Source organism: Onychomys torridus, chromosome X (assembly GCF_903995425.1).
Source record: "Onychomys torridus chromosome X, mOncTor1.1, whole genome shotgun sequence".
Taxonomy (NCBI): domain Eukaryota; kingdom Metazoa; phylum Chordata; class Mammalia; order Rodentia; family Cricetidae; genus Onychomys; species Onychomys torridus.
This window is the reverse complement of record NC_050466.1, coordinates 75,602,263-75,629,473: the sequence shown is the minus strand read 5'-3', so window position 1 is coordinate 75,629,473 and position 27,211 is coordinate 75,602,263. Positions and strand designations below refer to the sequence as shown.

The following is a 27,211-nucleotide window of genomic DNA, read 5'->3' as shown; positions in this document are numbered from 1 at the left end:
CCCACCCATTGTTTTAAATTGTTTGCTTAGTTCTAATGTATACTACACTTACATAAGTTGTTTATGAAGAGCCAAATTAATAGTCTTTGCAATTGTTTCTGCTGCAATTTGGAGAGCCGACAAATGAACTAGTAGAAAATGGCAATTCTACATGAATTAGCTTTAAAGTCTCCCTAAGAGGTTGATGCAGAACTTAATAAGAGACTTATTAGGAGAAGGAGGACAACTTAATTCAGATTGATTATAGACTTTGGTGAAGACAGCTGGGGTTCAAATGAAACTGAAAAAGAACTTATATGGACTTCAAAGTATGCTAAACAGATGTCTGAAACAATTACTCTGCTCAGCCTTTTCAGAAGTTTCAAAGGCAGGATGGGAATAGCATGGTAAACGAAGGTTCTATTTGCCCAAGTCGAGATAGAGACTTTAAAAATATACATGCACAGTGCTATCTAAACTAAGATGCTTTGGGTAAAGAAAAGCATTTGACATTGTTGTCCTAAGTAATTTGCTTTTAGCTTTTATAAACAAAGCAGGAAATGAAAGGGACTACATGGGAGCAAGTAATACGCTCTCCTAGCAACACTAACTTACAATTAATTTCACATTGAACAAATAATTTGGTAGGCATTTTTAAGATGAGTAATTTGTACTTTACTTTCTAAGCTCAAATAAAGCCAACAACAACCTTTCCATTACTACACTTTTAAAGTATTTTTATTTTATTTTATTTTATTTTAAAGCCTGTATTACTATATATCTTTTAGATATTAACAGCCACATCATGTGCTTTTAAACAATACAACTATGTGCATTGAAAACTAGATAAAGCCTGTGTATTCTATGTAAGAAGCTTTGGTTCCACAACTAATCTAGTTTTATGAAGGATTTTATCTTTTGTTTATTTTTCTTCTTGATCAAATGCTTAATACACAGGATTTTTACCATAACAAGAACAACAAAAGCCTCTCTAAAGCAATTCATTTACTTGCAGTACATAGAACTGAGCATCCTATCAGTAAAATTTTCCATCATATTCTAGGCAGTAAAATTAAGATAACTGTACATAAAGTTTCTGGTACACATTTGGGTACTTAGCATCCACATAAAAGCTGGGTGTAGCAATGCATGCCTGTAACACTGTGGGAAGGAGTCAGGTAGATTCTCGGTAATAGCTGCCTATTGATGAGCTTCAGATTCAGTGAAATATTCTGTCTCAAAACAAGAGAAGAAATGACTATAGAAAACAAAACAAAACACCCACAAAATCAATATAGAGAAGTGGTTGAGATGATATCCCAAAATCAACCTCTGGTGTCAATATAAGCAAGCATAAGTCAACACACACACACACACACACACACACACACACACACACACACACACACACATTCACTCACACTCTCTCACACACACACACACACACTTAAAATGATAGTATTTGACACTTAGAGAACTTAAGTATTTTCAATCATTCTTAAGACGGTCTTGTTTGTAAGAATTCACTCTACCCATGCATCCTCTAACTCTGCAAAACAAAACAAAACAAAACAAAAGCATTATAATATTTTAAAGCTCCCCTATAAGATTAACATTCTGTCAAGTTGATGACAAATATAACATAAACAAAAAATTAGGGCCATGGTTAAGAAGCAAGTAACAGTAAAGGAATATAGAGTTACATGAAGATGGTTGCAAGCTTTCTGCTTACCAAAGTGAAAAGGAAATTCTAATATTCTCCACCACAGCTAACATTATCTGTTCAGTAGAAATACACTTTGTTTTCTCAATATAAAATTCTGGGATAAAATTTCTTTGACAAATTGCTTAAAGAAAGGAAGCCACAAGCATTCAGTCTGGAAGGGCTAAGAAGATTCAATTTCTAGTTTCCTCTTTAAAATTTTGATATGAATGTTGAACATAAATACCAATGGTATAATGGCTTCAATACACTTCCTAATCTAGTTCACAAACCATGAAATCAGACTCAGTTAAAATGCCAAGAAAGTATAACCAAACTATCACATTAAAAGTGCTTTATAGGAAAACTCAGAGAATCTTTTCCTTTGACTTCCCCAGTAACAGTTTAGAAGTCTGTATAATCCAACACATTTTATAACAAATTGATATGACGAATTTACAAATTTCAAGATGAAAGTCTGGGAGCTTAATTAGGGGTGGATGCAATAGTATGTTTAAAGTTATAGCTGAGTGTGTATCAGTGTCATGTATTAGAGCCTGGTTCAATCTCCAGCATGAAAGAAACAAACTAAGGCACAGGTCAAGAATGATGTACCTTCTTCTCTGTGGAGAAACAATGGTTGATTAGAACAAGAAAACGCCAATGACCCCCAAATATTTTCACTTCAGGATGGTTCACAGAGTTTGACTTTAAAACGTACTCTACTTGTCCCAGCTACTTCAAAGAGAAGCAGGAGAATCACTTGAAGTTTCAGAGTTCAAGGGCATCCTATATAAATTTAGTGAGACTCTGTCTCTAAATCATTCAACCAAGCAAGCTATCAATTTCTCTATGTATTTTTCCTCCTCTTCTTCCTTTCTCTTACTGAAAAGGCTGAGGATGCAGCTCAGCACATGAGGAACGTTAGTTTAAACTCTCCCTCCAGCTATACTGCTTTCTGAAAGGCTTTGTATGTGCTTTTTGCATATCTATGTATATCACCCAGTGATTCAGTTATTTGTGTTCCCCATTACAAGAAAGTAAAATACCCATGTAATAAAATAAGCATTGATGTTATTCCTGTAAGGTGAGTAATCCTAACTATATCCTTAAAATGCTTGGTAAGCAAAATAATTATGGACTTTGGAAGTAGAAAGACATTTGAAATGTAACTTTTATTTTGGTAGTTATTCCTATGGAGCTCTATTTGTGACAGTAGGATTTCTTAGTGAGTCAAATAGCCAATATTAACATGACATTATTTTGTCTTGATTTATAATATTTATCACTGTGAAGAACAGCTATCATTTCCATAAGGTCCAGGGACTTAGTGGTTCCATTTTATCCATTTCCCAAATCCAAAGGGCACATTAGCTAATGAAGTGATACAACCATAAATCCAACAGAAGCATGTACTTTGTAGTGACACAAATGACAACTTTGAAAACCCTAATGAAGTTTTAAAATGGACAATGGAAAAAGTGTTTTGACCTGGCTATTATTTGGGAATTGTTGCTAAGTTAAAAACAACATGAAATAGTGGTTTTAAAGATGCTTCTCCTTAAAAAAATAATTTTAGTTATTAAGTTTAATTTGGTAGGCTAAACTACCGCTACCAAAGCTTTCAAGTTTCAGATTTGGTGTCAATAAAGTGAAACTCCTTTGGTGGGAGTTGGGGGGAGTGGTAGATATTTATGGAAGACTACAAAATAGGTGATATGTACATTGGGCCTTAAAGGTTCAGTAAGAGTTGATCAGACATATAAAGTTTGATGATTCAGACAGATGGAAAAACAAATGGCAGGCAGTTATAAGAAAATAGGACCAATATGGATAGCATGGAATTAGTATACTGGATTATCTGCACACGAGTTGTTAAAATTGAGTAGGAAAGCCAGGCTTAGGAAGAAGAGAGACAGCTAACCTATTTAATAAGTGGACTTCATTATATCCTTTAAAGAATTTTAAGTTGAAATGGAAAGAGTCTGTATGATGTAGAAGTATCAGTAAGGGAATTATCTGTTCACTCACTCAATATTTAAAAGTCAGTGTGCACAATATGCCACACACACACTGGCTGGCCAATGGATGTGAGTATGTCATTTATATAAGTTAAAAAATAAGGATTTAAAAAAAGACACTGGTTGAAAAAAGGGGAACAGTAGGAAAAACCATTTTGAGGGAAAATAAGCAATGGTATGTAGAAAATAAAAATGGAAAAGGCTGGATGGCAGAATTTAAATTTACTATTTTATAATTTAGAAAGCAGGACTGGAGAACAAATGAGTTTGTTTCAGATTAGCTGACAGATTACTAAGGAAAAAGTCCCAAACTGGGTCTTCTGGTCTTGGCAAGTGTTATTTTTACTCTGTTCTGATTCTAAATAATATAATACACACACACACACACACACACACACACACACAAACACATCAAAAATCCATAAAAAATACTTAAGCTACCCCCCCAACCCATCTACTTCATGACAAATTAATTTCCTAATATCAAAAATCAAAATTACTTTTGACCTTGTAACTTTTTAATACTTAATCTTCTGAGCCTGGGGTGCTACCTACCACACTAATGAGACTCCTTAATATTTCATTTTCTATTACTGAAGATAGACAAATGATTACACCACTGACTTTCTTTGGAGGAAATCCTGTGTGAAAGACTTCCAAACGAGGTAAATAAAATGGGCTGTGTTCTAAGACTTATAGGTCCTATAACTGAACTTTGTGGGATGGACTGTGTAAATTTAAATGAGCACTTGTTGTGTGTGGGGGGGGAGGGGGTGTGTCTCTCAAAGTAAAACACAGTACCTTGACTTTTTCAAGGTGATCTTGGAGAGAGTCAATGAGGAGATCCCCCACTGGCTGCCAGGATCCCTTGATCACCTCAGCTTGATGCAACTTGAGGTCCAGATCATCTGCCGCTTCCTGAAGTTCCTGCAATCTTTCAAGTGCCTCATCTATTTTTCTCTGCCAATCAGCTGAGTGCAGGTTCAGTTTGTCCCATTCAGTGTTGACCTCTTCAGCCTGTTTTCGTAGGAGCCGAGTGACATTCTGGGCTCTTTCTTCAGGAGGTAGCTCTAAATTAGGGATATGACAAGGTTTTAGGCCACATCCATTTTTGTTTAAAAAAAAAAAACACCATTGTTGAAAAGGTCAGACTAGAAGAAAGGAAAGGAATATAGGTTAACAAGAGGCTAACTTCCAGACTAATGGCTCTTCTACACTTTGGCATAAATTTTGAGACAGTCTAACACAGCTAAACTGTCTGTCTTCCTTAGTGAATCTGTTCTACTTTTCTGTCAATCAGATAAATCAAGATTCATTTAAGCTTTCAGGGAGAAAAATGTTAGCACATGCTGAAGAGCTCTAATTTATTTCAGTCAGGCTCTTAAACTGGAAATTAGCTTGTAGTCTTTGTAACAATAGAATTCCTTTCCACAGATAAGCTCCTTTGTTTACTGTCTTCTAAATATTCAAATAACTGGTCGCTGATTGCTTTATTTATGACTGTGAAAACAGGTTTATGCACTGTGCTTTATGATTCCCCATTCTTTCTCGAAACCTACATTTAATTTGAATTGATTCCGTTTAACTCAGAGGTATGAGAGCTGTACAGTCTCTGACAGCAAGCATGGATGGCCTGCTCTGTCATCACCGACCCTTCTATCAATATGTTATTACAGTTCCACATTCAATTACCTCTGGGCTCCTGGTAGAGCTTCTCTAGTCCTTCCAAAGGCTGCTCTGTCAGAAATATTCTCACAGTCTCCAGGGTACTCATGATTACAGCTTCTTTAGTTTTCAATTCCCTCTTGAAGGTCTGTGAAATGAGATGAAAGGAACTGTTTATTTGGCTTGTGGAATGCTCCTCAAAATTAATCCTGGGTGCTCAGAACTTACTTATGTAACTCCCCAGTCAGTTTCCTTCTCTTTTATTTATAAACTGATAGTCATAAAGTGATAAAAAAAAAAGGCTACCTGAGTCTCAATGTTAATGAGGAAAGCACTTAGTTTGCAAAACTTTTCTGGGGAGAACTGGGGAGCTTTCAAGATAGGTGATGTGCTATTATTAAAATAAGTACACTTTGTTTATATACCTGACTACCAGATATAGAGATAAAAAAACACGAGGTATATACTACAAAATCCTACCGTGGCTAATGAAAATTTAAATATTCTGAAAATAATCGCTTTTAGTACACAATGGAACACACTCACTGTTAAGTAGGGGCATTCATACCTTATTGAAATATACAACAAATTCAACTCATAACAATCCCGTCCAAATGTTTGATGGTGAGTAAACTAGTGTAGCTGTTGGAAATTATAAATATTTTTTGAAAACTAGCAATTACATTTTACATTGTGACTTTTCTGAGAAGAATAGAACTATTTGGAATTATTATGGATACAGGGATTGTGAACGCCTTTCTAGAAATGAATAAACCTAGAAGAGGTATTTTCAGACCATTTAGCTCATTAGTCAGGCTGGTTGACAATTTTAATCTCTAATCTATAGTCTCTGTTATAGGGGATTAAGAGTAGAAGAAGTGAGCAAGTTTTGTCTTCAAGAACTTATTGGACCAAAATAAGAAAGAACAATGCCACTGCCTATCACAGGGAGAAAACATGCCCAAAGATAAACTATGGATGTCTTCAGTTGCATCCCAGCTCTGGGACATCCCCAATCAAACAAACACAGCAAAATCAAACAATGAAGGAACAGAAAAGAAAAAAGAAGAAATATTCTAGAAGTGGAGGGAAAGCTCTAAAGTCATACATAATCTAGTGAGGCACACTGCCACACTGTGATGGTAGAATAAATTAATATTCAAAAATATAAAATAAAGTTACTGACCCAGATTTTATTATATCATGTGTGGCCATGGTAATAAAAGATATTAAGTATCACATAAATGATAATGTATCTTATTAATAATAATAACTATTCCTCTGACCTAGGCTTAATCATGTACCATTTTCAAATCTATCTTATTTTTAGCAATGTTGTTAAGTGAGTTTAAGCCTTCTTATATCACTGGAAAAAAACAGAGGTCTTTTCCTTTAAATTTCAGACACAGTACTCTGATACAAAAGTACTTCAGAACTGTATTATAACATATTTGTTGGTAAAATCTTAGCGGTGCTCACCATTCAAAAGAACCCTGAGTTTGATATTTTATACAATAATCGATCTGTCAAGGTTATTTACAATCCAGAAGACAGAAGCAAGGTGTATGAATAAAAATAATGGAATATTTGGATTCAGCCTGCAAATGGAAAAGCAATTTCTCTATTGTGGACTATTCTTGTGTCCTTGAAGTCACACTGGGTAGATGATTATTTACTTTACTTACACAGATGTCCAGTTCTACCTGTAACATTTTATTTGATTTCTGAGTATGTGTGTTTGTGCATCTGCCCATATATATACCTATGTTTGTGTATCTGCATATGTACTTCTCGCCGTGTTGTATTTCTTGTCATCCAACTTTCACAAGTACAAGCAAACTATTTCTTTCATTCGTCTGCCTGCTTGGAGTGAGCCATGATACTCGCTTTGCTAATTATAAAAAATTAATGGTTCCTTATACCAAACTTCTATGTCTAAGTACTTACACTATAGGCTGGAAAGAAAGAGTTAAGTGTAAATTCGTGCCTCTATTTATGAAGTTGCAGTACATCATGAATGGCTAAACATATACATCAGTTAAATATAACCTGGGAAAGATTTCTAGAAGAGTTTAAGTACGCAGAGTTCTAAAGCATAAACATGAGTTAGAGCAGAAGTATTAGAGGACATTCAAAGGAGAAAAATATGCATGTCCAGAGATATCAGGCAAAGCATCATAAGGAATATATAACTATATCCAAATAAGCTTGCCTTTCTATAAAATAAGGACTAAGGAAAAACATTCTAGAGTTTAAGGCACTGCCATTGTACAGATTTAAATATAGTACAGTTTAAAGCAGGTTTGGGCAGTATCTGTAAGCCTTTGAAAGAATTAGACAGGGCAGTGACATGGGTATGTGTGTGTTTAGGCAGGGTAGAAATTATGTGATAGAGGAAATGGGGAAAAAAAGGTGGGGCTCTAATTAGGGATCAGAGGAACATAAATATCAAAGAAAGGAGTGAGGGGTTAAAGTAGCAATAGAGATATGTGAGTAAGTTCCAAGGAATTGTACTATTATTTATCTACCTAAAAATGTTAATGCGTATAAATCTGTGTATGAATATACATATATTGTTTAAATATAAATTTCTTACATGTGCTGACAATGCTCCCTTCAAGAACCAATGACAACCTAACAAAACACCCAGCACTAGTCCTGAAAGAGAATCTTTTGAGTTGTTGGTCAGGTCTGTGTAAGAGAATATCCAAACATTACAAGCTGTTGCTATTGCCCTTGGTTGCCACCAGCAGCTCCAACAGAGGTAGAAGTTAAGTCCCTATTGCTAAAGATACTGAGCACTTCAAACACATGGCACAGTGGCCCCACTGATGGAATCAACCTGAAAATCTGCTTCCCGAGAATTAGCTTTCATAGTACTAGAAGGATACTTTCAAGCTTACAAAGGAGGGAAGCAATCTACAGTCTTACTAAGTTATGACATATATGAACCACAGCAAAGATCAGAATGGCATGATAGTCCTAAGGGTGTAGCAGTGGCATACAGAACTTTGTGGTAACTAGCAGTACTCTACTTGGACTCAAGACTCACTCAGCCAGAGGGAAATCTTGCCTGGTCCTGGAAACCTAGTCAAATCCTCAGTGCTAGTGAAGTCATGGATCATGGAGAAGAACCTACAACCACCACTCTACTAAACTGGTATAATCTCTAACTAAAATATAAATATTTATCCTTATGCCCATAGATGAATGTAGTCCTTATTCTTTACCAAGGAAACGTATTTTCACAGTGGATGGAGACCATTACAAAAAAACTATACTGAATCAAAATGCAGAGTTGTAGAGTGCAGTCCAATGGTTACATCTACAAAACAACCCCTACACCTAAGGCTCAGGAAGCATCGTGGAAGAGGGAGCAGAAAGATGGTAAGAGCTAGAGTACCAGGGGTTTGCAGTGAGATTGCATCTCATATTAATGCCAGAAGCAACATCCATAAAAATATCACCAACATGACTGCCCAAACATGAACTGAACAAGGATGATACCAATAGATGTGCCAAAGTGGGTGGGGAAGAGACCAAGTGGCTTCACCCCTCCACAAAGTACTACACTGAGGAATGCTAAGAGTGGGAGATATAGTCTTCCCCCAAGGAGGAGCACACCAATTAGTTGTCCAATACCAATTGGTCAGCCCAGAAAACATGCAAGTAACATTCTACAGACAGAGAAGGTTATATTTAGGAATATATGTACATAAATAAAGGAAGAAAAGGAAAAAGATATTCCCGATGACTAGGGATATGGCAGTACTGATAAAGTGCTTGCATTAAGTCTTAGATTTGATTCCCAGCACTACACTATCACAGTATATTAGCACATGTCCCATGTCATTAATTCTAGCAAAAGGCAGGAGGATTGGATTTTCATGGTCATCCTCTATAGCACAGCCAGTTGGAGGCCAGTCTGTGTGACATGAGATCTCTCCTCCAAAACAAACAAATAAATAATTAAGTGAAAAAGATCAATGAAACCAACACAGTAGTCTCCCCTTATCTATAGCTGAATATCCCACAGTTTTAGTTACTGTGGTCATCTATGCTCTGAAAATATTAAACAGAAAATTAAAAAATAGATAATTAATGAATTTAAAACACTGAATTATTCTGAGTGGCATGAATAAATATTGTACAGCCTTATTGCATCATACTTAGGACATGAATATCATACAGTGTGTCCCCTTTGCTTGTACTAATACTACTCATAAGTTTCTTTGTGGCTATCTCAGTTTGTGATTGACTGTCAAGATATCAGAGTACTTGAGTTCAAGTGTCAATGAAAGCTCTAAAGAGCAAGAGAGGTGATGCTAACAATTTCAATAAAGCAAAGAGAAACTGTAAAGTACTTCCTTGAATGAAATGGTAAGGTTTCTCATCTTTTAAAATAAAATTTCTTTTAATTTTATGTGTATGTATGTATGTGGTCCTTAGTGTGCTTATGTGTGCCACATATGTGTGGGTACCTGTGGAAGCTAGAAGGATGTGTTAGATCCCCTGAAACTGGAATCACAGGTGGTTGGGAGCCACTAAGAATCAAACCTGGTTCCACTGCAAGATCAGAAAGTGCTTATAACCATTGAACCATCTCTCAATCCCTGAAGATTCTCATCTTAATAAAGGAATTAAAAACATTGTATGTAGATGTTGTTATATATTTTTTTCAAGACAGAGTTTCTCTGTGTAGCCCTGGCTTTCTAGAATTTGCTCTGTAGACTAGGCTGGCCTTGAACTCAGAAATCCTCCTGCCTCTGTCTCCCATATAACTTAACACTTATCATAGGCAGGCATGCACAAGAAATAACACAGTGCACATACAGTTTGGGGCATTTGTGGGGGCAATCTTCAAACCTATTTTCCATAGATAAGATGAGAAGGGGTCCTCTATAGAATATGAAACAGAGAAAGGCTAAAGGAGAATTTGAAAGAGAAATGGAAGCAACAAGAAGACGAATTTCATGAAAGATTGTGAGAATGCAACCCAGAGCCACAGTATAAAGAGAAAAAGACAGAGACACAGTAGTGAAGCTATGTGGAAGGAGCAAGTAGGACTCATAGATTTACATTGAGTAGATGAGTGAGTTCTGCATACAACTTAACTAAGTGTGAAGAAATAAACGTTCCTGGATTACTCTATGCACCTCTAATAGTTTTAGCTTGCTGAGAAGTTTCCCATCCCATGCAAATTAGATGTATACCATCTGTTTGGTTCATTTCTCAAATTTCTCTGATCCAAGAAGGACAAATGAATAAGGCCTTAGTTGGTAGACTGCTAGACTAAATTTCCAGTTGTCAGAAAAAACAAAAATCAAAATCTCTAGATAGTTACAATTATAACGTATGAAGCCCAGGCCTTGGAAGTATCTCTAGATTGTAAAAATTGAGGCATGTAGGGCACTGAGTTAACTCCTTGAAAATCAGACTTAGATTGAGACCTATTATGTTTCCAAGGAGATGCATTTGAAGAAGAGGACAGCTGGCTCCTCCTTTATAATCTTGGTCTCTTGCCTATAAAGCAGCTAAGTACTCACATGCAAAGATTTTTATCAACATCTACCATATTGCCCTTGGGCATGTCATTAGGAAAGAAAGAAAAGGTAAGACTATTTATTGTAAGGCAATTAAAAAAATCTGCCTTGGATCCAGAATACCTCATGTGTATATTCAAAATAAATTAATAATGTCTAAAAATTACAATCATACTAAGATGAGGGTTGGCATTCTGTATATGGAAAACTTGGGGAGATAAAGTCTGTAGGAGAAAATATCTAAGCATCATTTTTTTCATCCAAATAATATATACTGAATACCTACAAGTCAGTATTAATGAGCAGAGAGAAAAATGGAATGTGAGAGACCAAACATGAGGAGATTAGAACAACTGGTGAGACTTTCAAGAGGAATAAGGTGACTCCTAGAGGAAATACAGATTTGCAACAAAGAGTATCCATTGGACTGGTTGAGAGCCTGAGACAGACATTTAGTTGAGGAAAGAGTAGAAGAGGAAATAGATATATCCAGTGGAAATTGCTTAAACAATATCTTCTCTCCTAAATAAAAAAAAGAGGAAGACAGGACAGCAAGTCAGAAATGATAGTGAGCAGAAGGAAAAGATTTTTTAAGAAGAAAAGTGACTTTAATATGACAGACTAACAGACTAATGCTAGTCATAAGATAACTATATATCTTGATATACAGAGTATTTTCAAGATGTTGAACTTTTATTGTTGTTTCTGTATGTCCTTTTGTTGTTTGCTTTTGAGACAGAATAGCCCAGGCAGATTTTGAATTGTTGATCCTCCTGCCTCAGATTTTTGAGTTTTTGAATGGAGGCCTGAGAGTACCTGCATGGATCAAGACACTACACAAGCTTATAAACTTAAAACCAGGATTGCATCAGGAAATTCAGACAGACCCTGGAAAGCCAGGATATTTTATCATACAAACAGGAATAAATACAATACAAATAATTAGATACAATATAGATCCGGATAGAACAAGCTGGAGATAACTGTTGTAGTGAGATCTGTAAAATAAGGGTATGGATTAAAGGTCTCAACAAACTGAAAAAAAATCCAAAATATTACATGATAGTGCAATTCCACTGTGAAAAGTAGGGAGAAAATAATTCAAGGCTAACAGTCATCCATTATGAGAGACCACTGGCTTGCCACTTGAGTTGTTGCCAAGGGCTTAGCTATACCACAGCTGTGCAATTTCATTTCTTAAATTCGAGTCACTGAGGATTAAAATGAAACAAAGGGAAAGGAAAAAGGAATTTCTGTCATGACAAAGAAATAAGCACTGTTATTTTCACACAATTTCTTGAAATTAAAGAAAATGGATAGAAGACAGGATTGTTTGTATCTACATAATTCAATAGACTAAATATGAAATGGGTAAAGGGAAACATGTAAAACAAAAGAAGTTGTTGCTTCTAGAAAATTAGAAGCCAAACAAATTGATAATGTTTTATATTATGTAGACAAACTATAAGTTGCAATGTTATTTTAAATATTGTTACATGGCTATTCTTTCATTTATCCATGTAGTAAAAGATGAGCACCAATTGTTGGTGGTATACCATTGTTCTAGGGTGGATATCAGTAGTCCTTGTATCACTGAATTAAAGAGAACTTGGTTCATGCAGTTAAAAATTAAAAAAAAGATTCTTATTACAATGATGCAAAATTGTAACTTCCACATCTACCTCACAAAGTAAACACTAATGATTATAAAGGGCCAGATAAGTCATGGTAGAATAAGAGTGGGTAACTTTAATACCCCATTCACATATTTCACATAAACTAAAAATCAACAGAGAAAATTACATCTAAATTGTACTGAGATCAAACAAACGTAGAAGGCAATCAAGATATTCCAACCAACATATAAAGAATGCACATTATTCTCTAAAGTCCGTAGAACTGTCTTTAAAACACTGAGTCTGTAAACAGTCAATCATGGTTCAGAGAGGCTCCAGGAGTCCATGCCACTCCTTACTGAACTATAGGCTACTGACATATTCTGAGAGAAGGGTTCCATTTTTTTTTGTAATTATGCACCCACTTGTGGTGATACTTTATGTGTGCTGAAATGTGGGTGATATTTTATTTGTGCTTTAATAAATAAAGCTTGCCTGGAGATCAGAGGAAAAAGGCCAGCTATATAAGTAAACAAAGAAGTCAGGCAGTGGTAGCACATGCCCTTAATTCTATTACTTAGCAGGCAGGATCTCCTTGTGTTCAAGGCCACAGTAGGGAACACAGCCAAGAGTGGTGACACACGCCTTTAGTCCCAGTACCAACCATAGAGTCCTGGAGGTCTGTACAGACAGATAGAAAGTGACAGAGCTGTGTAGGAAGAGGAAGGGATGTAGCTGGGCTAAGAGAACCAATGAGAGAACAGAACAGAAAAAGCATATCAACATGAGTATACAGGTAGTCGCTTTCTTTGGAAGCTACTGAGATGGTGAGGTGAGGTTAGCTCATGGTTTGTCCTATTCCTCTGATCTTTCTCTTGGGTTCTAACCCAAATTTCTGGCTCTGTGGTTTTTTATTTATTAAGACCATTTAGAAATTCGTCCACATGCACTGGTTACTGATTAATTTATGGTCACCTGGATGGCAGTGATTAAACTCAGTGAGTCATAAAACAAAGAAAACACATATGCATGACAGGGACTTGTAGGGAAAGGGAGGATGAGAAAGCTGGGGGCAAGATAGGAGGTAGTGGGCGTGAATGAAAGAGCATGTACTATATATACATGTAGGAAATTGATAACACATTTAATAAAGGCTATATTAAAAAGATACAGTTACAGGCAAGAAATTTATTTAAAATGATGTTTACTGCTCAAGAAATGATGTCAAGAATTGACAAATGAGATTACAATATAAAAGCTTCTGTCATACAAAAGAAGCAATCAAGTAAAAAAAACAGACTATATAAATTAGGAAAAAATCTATAGCAATACATCTGACAGAGGATTGATATCTATCTAGAATAAATAAAGAAATAAAAACAGAACAAGAAGGAATCAAACAACCCAGTAAAGAAATGGACTAATGAAATGAGCAGAAAATTCTTAAAAGATGAAACACAAATGACCAATGAACATACAAGCACCTGCTCAACTTCATTGGCTACAATTGTAATAAAAACAAAAACTACATTGAGATTGCTCTTAAGTCCATTAAAATGACAATCAATAAGAAAACATAAGCAAATGATAGCAAGGGTGTGCACAAGAGAGACTCTATATACTCAACAGTATATAGGACTACACATGACTCCAGCTACCATGGAGACTAATATAGAAGTTTCACATAAAACTCAAAAAAAGAGAGGGTGAGAAGACTCTAAGAATTAGAAGAAGACATCTACTGTGACATAGTCTCTTCTAAAATAAAAAAAATAGAGGACACAAAGTTGGGGCAGGGCTGGAGGAATTGTTGGACCTGGTAACAGATAAGTGGAGGATAGGGTAGAAATGACCAAAATATTTTGTATGAAATTCTAAAAAAAAATAATAAAACATACTATTTGGAAATAGAGTTATCATACGATCCAGCTATACTTCTCCTGGGTTTTTAGCAAAGTACTCCATGCTAACATGTGACAAACAATCCTGGGCATTAGTATTTATTGCAATACAAGAGCTAAGTAACAGAACCAATCTAAATGATCAACAGCAGAGGACAGGATAAAGAAAATATGGCACATATACAAAACAGATTTTTTTTTTTTAATCTATAAAGGAGAATGAAGTTGTGTTATCTGCAGGGAAATGATTACTCCAGAGATAATCATATTAGAGCAAATTAAGCAAGGCTCATAAAGACAAATTCTATGTTGTTTTTCTCATTAGTGGTTCCTATTTTTATTCAGAGATATAAATTCATATATATATATATATATACACATATACATATGTATAGTCTTTTTTGTATTATCCAATCATTCAAATGTATTTATTTTGAACCTGTTCCATATAAGGAAGGGAAAAATGCCAGGAATTCATTTTTCCTTGAGTAATCAATTGTTTAGTTAAGTTGGTATAAATAGAACATCTTTTTATATAATTAATATTTCACCAATGCAAATTAAGGTACAGATAAGCAAATGTTTATCTAAGGTCATGTTAGATATTTTGAACTCAAGTGTTACAAATCTTAAGTTAGAAAAAAATCTGAGCAGTCTTTGTATCCATCAGAATTTGAAGGCAAACTCTGTTGCAGAAGACACCATACACATTGGTTATGGGACAAGGAAAAATCAAGTTGATACTGAAAAGGTGGTTTTCTCTGTTGGTTAGCTTTGATTGAACTGGAGGGTACTATGTTGGCTGCTGGAGAAAAAAGTCATCACCACTCTTACCTAAATGTGGACACTAAACTGTAATATTGGCCAGTGTGGCAAGATACATTATTGTACAGTGTAAGTATAGTCGTGGCACAAATGTTATGGGTGTAATAAACTAACTATTTTCTGATTGGATTCAAGACCTGCTTCACAGGATGAAACTCAGGATTAATACTATAAATCTGGCCAACATCCATGGTTGGGGAGCTCAAAGACACTAAGGGATAACTTACAACCATCATCATTCTGTCAAATGGAGATAGTAGCAAACTACCCTTTAAGTTTTCATCTCTATACCTACAAACTACTACAGTTCTCAGGCTCTATCAGAGAAGTCTTTTTTGTTTATACATTGGATGGTTGTTAAGTCAGAAATTTATGACTGGTCAAGGGGCAGAGTACAAGTGTCAGTAGAATACTCAGCTGAAAACGGGACATCTACATCACTCCCACACAAAAACACAAGGACCAATGCAGAAGAGAGGATAGAAAGACTGTAAGAGCCAGAGGTATAGCTGAAACTTTACCTATGTCCTGCCTGGTACACAGACGCTCAGACCCAAGTAAACACACAGAATCTTACATTAATTAAAACTGTTTGGCCATTAGCTCAGGCCTACCACTGACTAGCTCTTATACTTAAACTCAGCCCATTTCAGTTAATCTATATGTTACCATGTGTTCATTGGCTTGACCTATGTGGCCATTATATGCTGCTCCCTGGATGGCAGGTTGGCATCTCCTCACTCAGCCTTTCTTTCCCATTGTTCTCCTCTCTGCTTGCGCTGCCTATACTACCTGCCATTTCTGTTAATCTATATGTTGCCACATGTTCCATGGCTTCACCTGTGTGCCATTACACAGAGGTCATTGAGAAGTGGATTGGAACAGTTTCTTCTAGACATAATGTTTGCTTTGCTCATGAACTCACAGCATCTCTTGTTGCATGCACAAGATTTGTACAAGATAAAGTCAGTCAAAATTTTCTAACATGGAGGGGGAGGGAGTTTATACACCCCTACCATTAAGGAGCTTTAGAAAGTTGATAGCTTCTGGAGGAGGGAGAGTCAGTTTAGGGGTGTGGTTCTAGTAGGTTTACCATGCTCAACTGCATAGTCTTACAGCCAGGACTATATGTACAGCACAAATTAAATTCAATAGACAGCACAAATTAGATTCAATAGGTCATTTTAAAAAAGAAGACACGTGGATGAAGTGGGTTGGAAGGGGAGATATGAGTCGATCTGAGAGGAGTTAGAGGAGGAAATGAATGGTGAACATGATGAAAACACATTGTGTGAAATTTTCAATGAACTACTTCATTCATGTGTTTCAATTGTTTTGCAGCTTCTTTGTAGCTAAATTTTATCTATATTTCTATTGAAGTGTCAATGTCTTATTTGTGTTATTCAGAATGTAATTTGATGGACATCATAGCTTCTGAAACCTTCTTTATACCTAACTCAGCAGAACTTGAACAAACCACCTTACAATGCAGTGTAGTTTCACGTAGCAGGGACCCTAGAGTCCAAATCTGGCTAGGGCCAGAACTGGCCGCAGCCATCTAGAAACGGTCAATAAATTTCCTAGAGATTTCCTATCTTTATTTGTGAGATGTCAAGTTAGATAAATACATTTTCCAGTTCTCAAATTCTTATACTCATCATGACAGACTGATAAAGTAATAGGTATGATTTGGTACACCCTCAATAAATATTGCTAAAGTAAAAAGAGACTATCTAGTCATAAAAATCAGAGAATACGTGTGTGTGTGTGTGTGTGTGTGTGTGTGTGTGTGTGTGTGTGTACATGCATGTTTGATTTAGACAAAATCAACAGGCCTGCCAACAAAAGTCTCACCTTATGAATCATTAGAGAAATAAAAATAATGCTGTGAACTGGGGAAAAGATAGTTCTTATTCTGAGCTTGTTCATATGTTCCAGATCCAAAGTTTTCTATAATTTTTAAACAACTGGCTATAATTTCCTTTAGTGGTGGCCATATGAAACATTGCTTTTTTCAATTCCTTTCCTTCCTTCTTTTCGTCCTTTCTTCATTCTTTCTTTTCATTTTTGAAAGTGTTTCCTATGTAGAAGACTATGGCCTGCTATAAAAATTGTGATACTTCTTATTGCTTCTGAGTGCTGAGATATGTGCTTCCATGTTTGGTGAACTTAGTGGTTTCTTAAAGAAGATGTTTATTCTCAAACATTCCAAGGTCTTTTTGTATGAATCAGTGTTTGGAGGATTTTCCTCTATTTTATACCATTAGGTAAATAAGAGAATATGAGACAGACCATTAACATTTAGAGTGATTTGATGGCTATACTCATTGAACAAAGTCTGTGGTAGTTTGAATGAGATGCCTCCCATGAACCTTAGGAATTTGAATACTTGGTCTCAGATTGGTGGCTGCTTGTGGAGAATTAGGAAGTGGGGCCTTGCTGGAGGAGTATGTCATGACATTGGTGGTGGTGGTGGTGGTGGCTCCTTGAGGTTTCAAAAGGCTTGCACCATTTAGTTATATATCTCTCTCTACTTCTTGTTTGTAGTTTAAGATGTAAGCTCTCAGCTGCTGCTCCAGTCAACTGCTGTCTCCTACTTCCACTCTGCCATACCATGGGCTCTAACCTTCTGGAACTGTTAGTCAAAACCAATTTCTTTCTTTTATAAATTGCCTTGGCCATGGTATTTTACCACACTAATAGAAAAGTAATATCAATATAAATGGTTAATATATATAATTAATATAAATGGTTATAGAACAGACATGTGCATGGATATTAAGACAGTCTTATCTGTAACTTGATCAGCTTTTAATAGTTTTAGCATCCTATATTATTGCTCTAGTTCTCCTACTATTATTTTTTTTTTACTTTGTTGGCATCCCTCTTCTATTGATTTTTTTGTATAAGAGTTGCAGTAAACATTCTGCCATCCTCACTAACTTCCTCATGTAAAAGGCCAATATATTGAGTCTCAAACACATAGGAAACAGTTTATCAAATGGTGGCTTATGGAAGATCAATTCTCAATTAATTCAAAACTAGGACCTTGGAAAAATGGAAAGGGTTCAGTAATGTGGCACATGACAGGAAGATACCAAGAATCTAAGCAAATTTTATACATGTTCAAAAAATAAAGACAAAGAAAAAGAACAAAACCAGGATGGACTGAAACTTTCCTTAATGTTCACGTGAGCCAACTAACATTTAAAAAGTTATGAAAACAAGCTTATGGGCTATAAAAGGTCATTGTAATCTTTTTAAACTATGATAAGAATGGTTAACATGAGTTCTACCCTTTAACAAAAATTTAAGAGCAAGCAGTAGTATTGTTAAATATGGAAATTGTGTTGTATAATAGATAGCAACTTACTCATTTTTTGTAACCCAAATTCTACCCAATGAGTAATAATTACCATAACATCTGTCAACTATGTTCAGCTCTCTAACTCTGTAAGTATGGCTATGCAGTCGTCTTTAAACAAAGCCAAAGGAGCTGTATCTTCATTTCACTCCACTACTGCACAAAATTGAAGAGAAATAATTGTAAGGTCTGATACACCTAGCTATTGTTTCAGACAGTCAATTACATGAACAAATGAATTAATTTAGAAAAATATCTAAATAATTTTGAAGCAAAAATGAAAGTAAATAGATGGATTTTAAGACAGACCATTCTTTTAAAATGTTGTTTATGAGAAAATATTTCTGAGTATTTATTGGGAAATGTTTTCTCACAAATTCCTTGCTCAGATATATTTTCATGGGAGCCTTTTAAAACAAAAGTTGTGTTCTCTGAAATCAAGAGCATGGAATAGAATAAAGGTAGACTCCTCCCAGGTCTTTGATACTACTGAGGAATGGATTATTGCCCACACAGCATCTTGAACAGCTGTTTGACTTCAATCTTCATTCTGGGCTATTTCCAAAAACCACTGGGGAAGTTACTTCCCACTGACAACAGAGTTGTTAAGTTCTGAGCTGACCTTGAGAAATCACTGGGGAAAATCCAATCTGTTTCTATGGCCATTTAGAAAATTCAGTTTTAAGTCATTGAGACTAAACTCTGAATTCTGGTATTGATAGCAAATAAATGGATTATTAGAAAAGCAAATTACAAATTAGTCATATCCAGTCTTGTGATTCAACCAAAATTCAAGACTGTCAAATGTAAGAAGAGGATAAATTCTGAATCATACTATTTGTCCTGTCTCTTAACAGAAGATGGAAATGAAACCCCTGATTAGCTTCAACCATGAACATTCAAACATGCTCATTTCTTACTTTCTGTTGCCTACAAAAGTGGTACTGCCTGTCTGCTCTTTGTTCAAGATATAGGGTTCAGAGTCTTCCTTGACTGCTTTGCCCATGCTCCATGCCCCATCTAATATATATTTTATCAAGTGACCCATTAGAATAAATCTTAGATGAAATAACATTCCGGCAGATCTATCATTTCTCTTCTAGCCCAAGTCAACATTATGTCTTTTGTAAATGAATTTACCAGGCTTTTTCTCCTGTCAGTTATCCACAAAGCAGCCGAACAACCTCAAAACAGATAAATCAGGTGCTATCATACCACTAGACATCCTTCCAGTGAGTGATGTCTAACTATACATAGAATAAAACCCCCCTCGAACTTTGATCTGCAAAACTATTTGTCATCTGGCACTTGTCTCACTATATAACCAGCATAGCTTCATTCTCCTTTATCCTACAATAAATACTGTGTATCTCACTTTACCTTGGATACTCCAAATCTCTTTTTCCATGTGGGCTTCTGAAATTTCTGCTTGCTTTGTTCAGAACTACCTCCCCCTCTCCAATCTTTGCTCACTAACTCAGATATTTATTAAAACATTAACTCCTCTTTCTCTACTCCTAGTTGATTTCTACTTTGTAGCATTTACTAATACTTGATATTATTTCATACATTAATTCATTGGTTTACTGTGGATATGCATGGGGGCAGGGACTCATGATTCACTTTTGTAGCTCTGACTTCTGATGTATAGAAGACACTCAGTAAGGAGTTACTTAAAGAATCATTGAGTTCTTACACTGCTAGATATGATGACAAGATTTTTTTTTCTGCAATTTTTTTGGGAATAAATGAACACAGAAAAAGATTGGAGGTTCATTTGTAATTAAATGATCTGTGTAAAAGTGCTTTGAAAAGATAAAATACTATACAAATATTATACTTAAGAGAATTTGTCAAGATATCAAAATAATTTGACAAAGTAGGAAAAAGATTTGGGTGGTGAAATCAATTTGTAAATTGCTCACATTTCATCTTCTTATAGTCATTAAAAAAGAAGCAGTTCCTAGATGACTGCATTCTTACATTTTGATGATATAGCTAGTTTGAAGAAGATTTCCTCAAATGCCTAGAAATGCAAATCTAAAAATAAATGTGAAGTTTCTACCATTCAGCATCTCCATGTGTGACTGCATAGAATATCACACTTATACAAAGCTTCTTGTATTAGTAATAAAGAATAGATAAAAAGATATCTAACTCCTGAAATATAGTTACCAAGACAACTTAGAGCAGACATAGCTAAAAATTAAATTTTCAGGAGAATGAAAATATTCAGAACTCCAAGAGACCAGATTATTGAATGCTGGAATGAACATTCCAGAAGGCATTTTCTATTCCTATAGAAAGATATCACAGAGAACTTATCCAGCTAATACACACACTAAAATGAAGCTGAACTAAGTAGGCCAGCACTGATAATAGAATTAACCTAAATAAATGTAAAATCTACAATGTGATTTGGGGATAATTTTATTGAATTTATAATCCTCTGCCTCACTTTGTGATGACATCTGTATAAATCTAACATGTATAATATATGACCTGACAAATGAACGAGTAAACTACTTTATTCAAGCCTTTTCATTTGTCAACAGCAGCCTGGCTATAATGGCTTTCTGTCCACTGTTTTAATAATGTATGTATTGATTACTTCCATCTAATTTGTAACCAGAAAACTCTCAGGAAGCTTTGAAGATGTCCTTAATGGTCTCTAGGGAAGGGCTTACACAGATTTTTAAATTGAAAGATGAAAACCTCACAGCAAACAATTTCATTAATAAAAGTGCAAACAAAAAGTCATTACCTACAGTGTTCTTATGATCAAGATCTAATCTCCATTTGGATCTGGGATACAAAGACAGGAATTAAATAAGTTCCTGGTTTATTGCAGCAATATGAATATTCCCCATTATGATTTCCTTTAAGACTCTCTCTAGGTTAATCACAGAAGTAGACAAGTAATAAATATCACTTTAGTGGCTGCTCAAGTAAAACAAAGGAAGTCAGTTTTAAAAATATATCTGGACCAGAACAATACACATTAATTGAAAACAAGTCACTGTAGTGAGGCAATTAATTAGTAACTGTAAAACAGCCAGGACAATATATTCCAAAGATACAAAAATTGGTCAGTTTGTATTTGCTAAGGCATATTTGAGCTTTAATTATTTATAACACTTCACCACATATGGAGCACTATTTTATTAATTAGACTTCAGAGCTATTCACTTAAAGTTGTTATGCTGCCCAGCTGGTTTGGGGAACACAGATCTTCTCGCAAGGGTGATAAAACTACTTTGAGAAGTGAAACAGCAGTTCCCAACAACTTATATGGACAGACTTGGCATTTTACCTACTGTAAAATTATAGACCTCTTCACCACAGCAAACAAGAATGATCACATTATGAAAATGTATAATTAGTCTAAAGATAAACAAAAATATAAACTCACCAATTTTAAGCATTCTTAGACAAAATAACAATAAAATGAACTATACATTTGATCAGAGTTTCAACTTTTGATGTTTTAATGGGATATGAGTTTATACTGGCTAGTTTTTTGTTTAATAAACCTTATAAAAACTTGAGTCATTTGGGTAGAGGGAACCTCAGTAGAAAAAAATGCTTCCACAAGACTGGCCTATAGGCAAGTTAGTAATGAATTTTCTTGATTGATGGTTGGTGTGGAAAGACCTAGATCCCTGTGGACAGTGTCACTCTTAGGATGATGGCCCTGGGTGAGTAAGTATTATGCCTCCCTGGCCTCTGCATCAGTTACTCCTTCCAGGTTCCTGAATTGGCTTCCTGGATGATGACCTATAAGCAGAAATAAAACCTATTCATCTCTGAGTTGCTTTGGCTCATCACATTTTATCACAGTAATAGAAATCATTACTAGGAGAGGTTTCCCAAGACAAGGATGTCTACCCTCACTTTATCTATTCAATATGGTAACTGAAATTCTAGATAGAGCAAAAAGACAACTAAAAGAGATCAAGGGATACATATTAGAAAGGAAGAAGTCAAAATAGCATTATTTGCAGATTATATTATAGTATACAAAAGTGACCCACAAAATTCTACCAGGGAACTCCTACAGCTGATAAACACCTTCAGTGAAGTGGCTGGATACAAGATTACCTAAAAAATTAGTAGCCCTCCCATATAAAAATGACAAATGGGCAGAGAAAGAAATCAAGGAAACACCACCCTGCACAGTAGTCACAAATAGTATGAAATATTTTTATGTAACTATAACCAAGCTAGTGAAAGACCTGCATGACAAGAACTTCAAGTCTTGAAGAAAGAAACTGGAGAACATATCAGAAGAAGGAAGATTGCCCATGATCATGGATAGGTAAGATTAACATAGCAAAAAGTGGCCATTTTACTAAAAGCAATTTACAGATTCAACACAATCCCCATTAAATCCCAACACAATTCTTTACAGAACTTGAAAGAACAATACTCAACTCCATTTGGAAAAAAATAAAACAGGATAGCTGAAACAATCCTGTACAATAAAAGAACTTCCAGAGGTATTACCATTCCTGATTTTAAGCTCTCCTACAGAGCTGCTATAGGAATAAAACCCACATGATATTGGCACAAAAACAGACAGTCAGATAAATGGAATTGACTGAAAGACACAGAAGTAAATCCATATATCTTTGGACACCTGATTTTCAACAAAGAAGCCAAAATTATACAATGAAAAAAAGAAAACATCTTCAACAAACAATGCTGATCTAACTGGATGTCAGCATGTAGAAGAAATCAAATAGAGGCATATCTATCTCCCTGTACAAAAACCAAGTCCAAATGGATCAAAGACCATAACATAAATCCAGATACACCAAACTAGAAGAGAATGTGGGAAATAACCTAAAATGCATTGATGCAGGAGACAACTTCCTGAACTGAATACCCAGTAGCACAGACACTAAGATCAACAATTAATAAATTGGATCTCATTAAACTGCAAGGCTTCTGTAAGGCAAAAGACACCTTCAAAAAGGACAGAAGGACAGCCTCTTGAATGGGAGAAATCTTCACCAACCCCACATCTGACAGAAGTATAATTTATAAAATATATAAAGAACTAAAAAAACTAAACATCAAAATTCCAAATAATCCAATTAAAAATGGTATAGTGATCTAACCAGAGAATTGTCACCAGAAGATTCTCAAATGGCTAAAAAACACTTAAAGAAGTGTTCAACATCCTTAGCCATCAGAGAAACACAAATCAAAATGACTCTGAGATTCCATTTTATATCTGTCAAAATGGTTAGGATCACAAACACAAGTGACAGCTCATACTGGCCATAATTTGGAGCAAGGGGATCATTTCTCCATTGTTTGTGGGAGTGCAAACTTGTACAGCCACTCAGCCACCTTGGAAATCAATATGGCAGTTTCTCAGAATATTGGGAATTGATCTATCACAAGATCCAGCTATATCACTCTTGGGCATATACCCAAAGGATGTTCAATTATACCAAAAGTACAACTATGTTTATAGTAGCTTTATTCATAATAGCCAGAACCTGGAAACAATCTAGAAGTCCCTCAGCAGAATAGTGGATAAAGAAGACATGGTACGTTTACCCAATGGAATATTACTCAGCTGTTAAAAAACAAATAACATCACAAAATTTGCATAAACATGGATGGAACTAAGACAAACATGGTATGCACTCACTTATAAGTATTTATTGTCTGTAAAGTAAAAGATAACCATGCTATCATCCACAGACCCAGAGAGGCTAGGCAACAAGGAAGACTCAAGGGGGAATGCTTGGATCTCCCTGGGAAGGGGAAATAGAATAGATTTTGTGGGTGCACTGGGGGAGTGTGGGGATGGGAACATGAGGGATAAGATAGGGGATGTAAGGAGAGAGAACTGAAAGAGACAATTGGAAAAGGGAATATTTTGGGGTGAGATAGAAACCTACTCCAACAATCTACAAGGAAGACACAAGCTAAGTCTCCCAGCAATAGGAGATATGTAGCTCAAACTGGTCATCTCCTATGACCAGGGAAGACTTCCAGTGGAGGGATTGAGACACCAACCTAGGTACATGACCTTTGACCTACAGTCTGTCCTGCCTATAGGATGTGCTGTGATTGGTACCTAGCCCAGTTGACGTCATAGAGGCTTTATCCAAGAAGTAATGGAAACAGTCAAACATTAGGCAGAGCTCAGGGAATCCTATGGAAGAGGACAGGGGAGGATTGTAGGAGCCAGAGAGGTCAAGGACACCACAAGACAAGCTATGGAATCAACTATCCTGGGTTCAAGGTCTATCACAGAGATTGAACTGAAAGCCAAGGGGCCTGCATGGGATTTATCTAGGGCCTATGCATATATGTGACAGTTTGTGTAGCTTGGTCTACTTGTGGAACTCTTAACAGTGGGAGTAGGGGTTATCTCTGATGTTTTTGTTGGCCTTTTGGACCCTTATCCTCATACTGTGTAGCCTTGTACAGGATTAATAGATGCTTAGTATTACTGCAACTTGGTATGTCATGTTTTGTTAATATCCATGGGAGGCCTGCCCTTTTATGAATAGAAACAGAGAAGGAGTGGATGTGGAGGACAGAGGTGAAGTGAGGGAGAGGGGCTGGATGGAGAGCAAGGGGAAACTACAGTTGATATGAGAGAGAGAGAGAGAGAGAGAGAGAGAGAGAGAGAGAGAGAGAGAGAGAGAGAGAGAGAGAGGTTCCCATCAAAAGCAGTCTTCAAAGGCATTAATAGTTTACCATAGATAATAAAGAGATGATTTTTAAAAGTGACACTGGAAATGTACATGGAATAAATTTATGATTACAAGTGATCCATCTTGACATCCAGCCCAGCAGTCATATAAACAGCAATTGAATTACTGAAATAATAAAGAAGCAGAGAAATGTGATCCTGGAAACATGGAAGGGAAACAAATGTTTAATAAAAGTAGAAATCAAAACCTATTGTTGACTACATTTTGATGGAGTTTTATACTGAATGCATTTCCTTTTTCTTTTTCTTAGTTCTGATGTTCTGACAGAAAATCCTGCTTCAAAAGATCTTCCTTCATTCTTTTTATCCAGGCAGCAAGTGTGTTACTGCTGAGTAAATCTTTGTAGTACAGCTCTGACGGAGCTACTGTAGAGTAAAACTGGATATAAGCTGTGCTTTCATCAACACCCAGGAGTGACAGATTCCCTGAGAAAGGACAAGGCTTTGTGATAGCCACCACCCTAAAGATACCAAGAGAAGCTCAGTTGTACATTGGGCCAAATCACAAGTTAAAATATGTGTCAAAATAGATCAACACATTTTACAAAAGGATATTCAGTTATTCAAATGGTTGATGACTGAATCTGAGTAATAGTTGAAGAAAGGAAAACATGAAAGAATAGAGGAACTTGTAGCAAATGAGAAAAGATAAGTGGGCTAAAACCCATAGACCTATATCTGAGTGATCAATAACTCAAGCACTCTTTTAACTCCAGCACCCCCATTTTCTCAACACATATGACTTTCCTGAAAAAGTTTAATGGAGACTGAGAATTTATGTACAAGCATTTGAGCAGTATTAGCTCAATTAGTAAGCTACCAGACCAAGTAGTCAGGGACAAGAAAGTAGTAGTTATAACAAAATGCTGGAAAAGGCAATCATGGCAATTCTGTTGACCAATTTCTCTGTCATTCCACTGATGAACAAAACAGTAGTCACAATCTGTATTTATTTGCTAATAGTGCACTTTCCCAATAATTCTTTTTTTTTTTTTTGCTTTTGAATCTATAATAAAATGATCTATTTTATATACTAATTCAGTCTCATATGATGAATTCATATGATGAATTCTATTTAAAATGCTTATGGTTCTCTTCATAAGAGGAAGAGGAAAGATAATAAGAGCCAGCGGTAGTGGATGATCCCAAGGAAGTAGAATCTTCCAGACACAACAGGATTGGTACACACATGAATTTGTGGAGACTGTGACAACACACTCAAGGTGCACAGGTTCAAATCAGACAAAATCCCATACCAAAAAGGAAAAGCAGACAAAAATCCCACCCTTATCTAAGAAGTGACTTGCAATTGATTGCTCCTGGGAAAACTTCTCCACTGGGTATATCAAACAAAATCCAGGGCAGGCCTTATGCCCCAGAATAGATGACCAACACAAAAAAGACCCCATGTTTTTTTCCCTTTGACTTAATTGTTTTTTTCTTTCTTTTCTTTATTATATTTGTGTTTTAATTTTACATATCAGCTATGGGTTCCCCTGTCCTCCTCCTCCCGCCCCTGCCCCCACCTTCCCCCTAGCCCTTCCCCTCCATTCCCATCTTCTCCAGGGCCAAGATTCCCCTGGAGATTCAATTCAACTTGGTGGATTCAGTACAAGCAGGTCCAGTCCCCTCCTTCCAGGCTGAGCAAAGTGTCCCTGTGTAAGCCCCAGGTTCCAAACAGCCAGCTCATGCACTAAGGACAGGTCTGGGTCCCACTGCCTGGGTGCCTCCCAGACAGTTCAAGCTATTCAACTGTCTCACTTATCCAGAGGCCCTGATCCAGTTGGGGGCTGCACAGCTCTTGATTCATAATTCATGTGTTTCCATTAGTTTGGCTATTTGTCCCTGTGCTT

At 36.0% G+C, this 27,211-nt stretch overlaps 1 protein-coding gene across 4 annotated transcripts in view; it reads right to left on the bottom strand.

The window, feature by feature from the left end:
- Dmd (dystrophin) overlaps positions 1-27,211 on the bottom strand; it is a 1,920,150-nt gene that overhangs the window by 351,749 nt on the left and 1,541,190 nt on the right. For all 4 annotated transcript variants that reach the window (XM_036174407.1, XM_036174408.1, XM_036174405.1 and 1 more), the window contains 2 exons: positions 5,395-5,515; positions 4,504-4,772 (listed from right to left, as the gene is read on the bottom strand). In XM_036174407.1, coding sequence (XP_036030300.1) covers positions 4,504-4,772; positions 5,395-5,515 — 390 coding nt within the window. The remainder of the gene's footprint in view (positions 1-4,503; positions 4,773-5,394; positions 5,516-27,211) is intronic.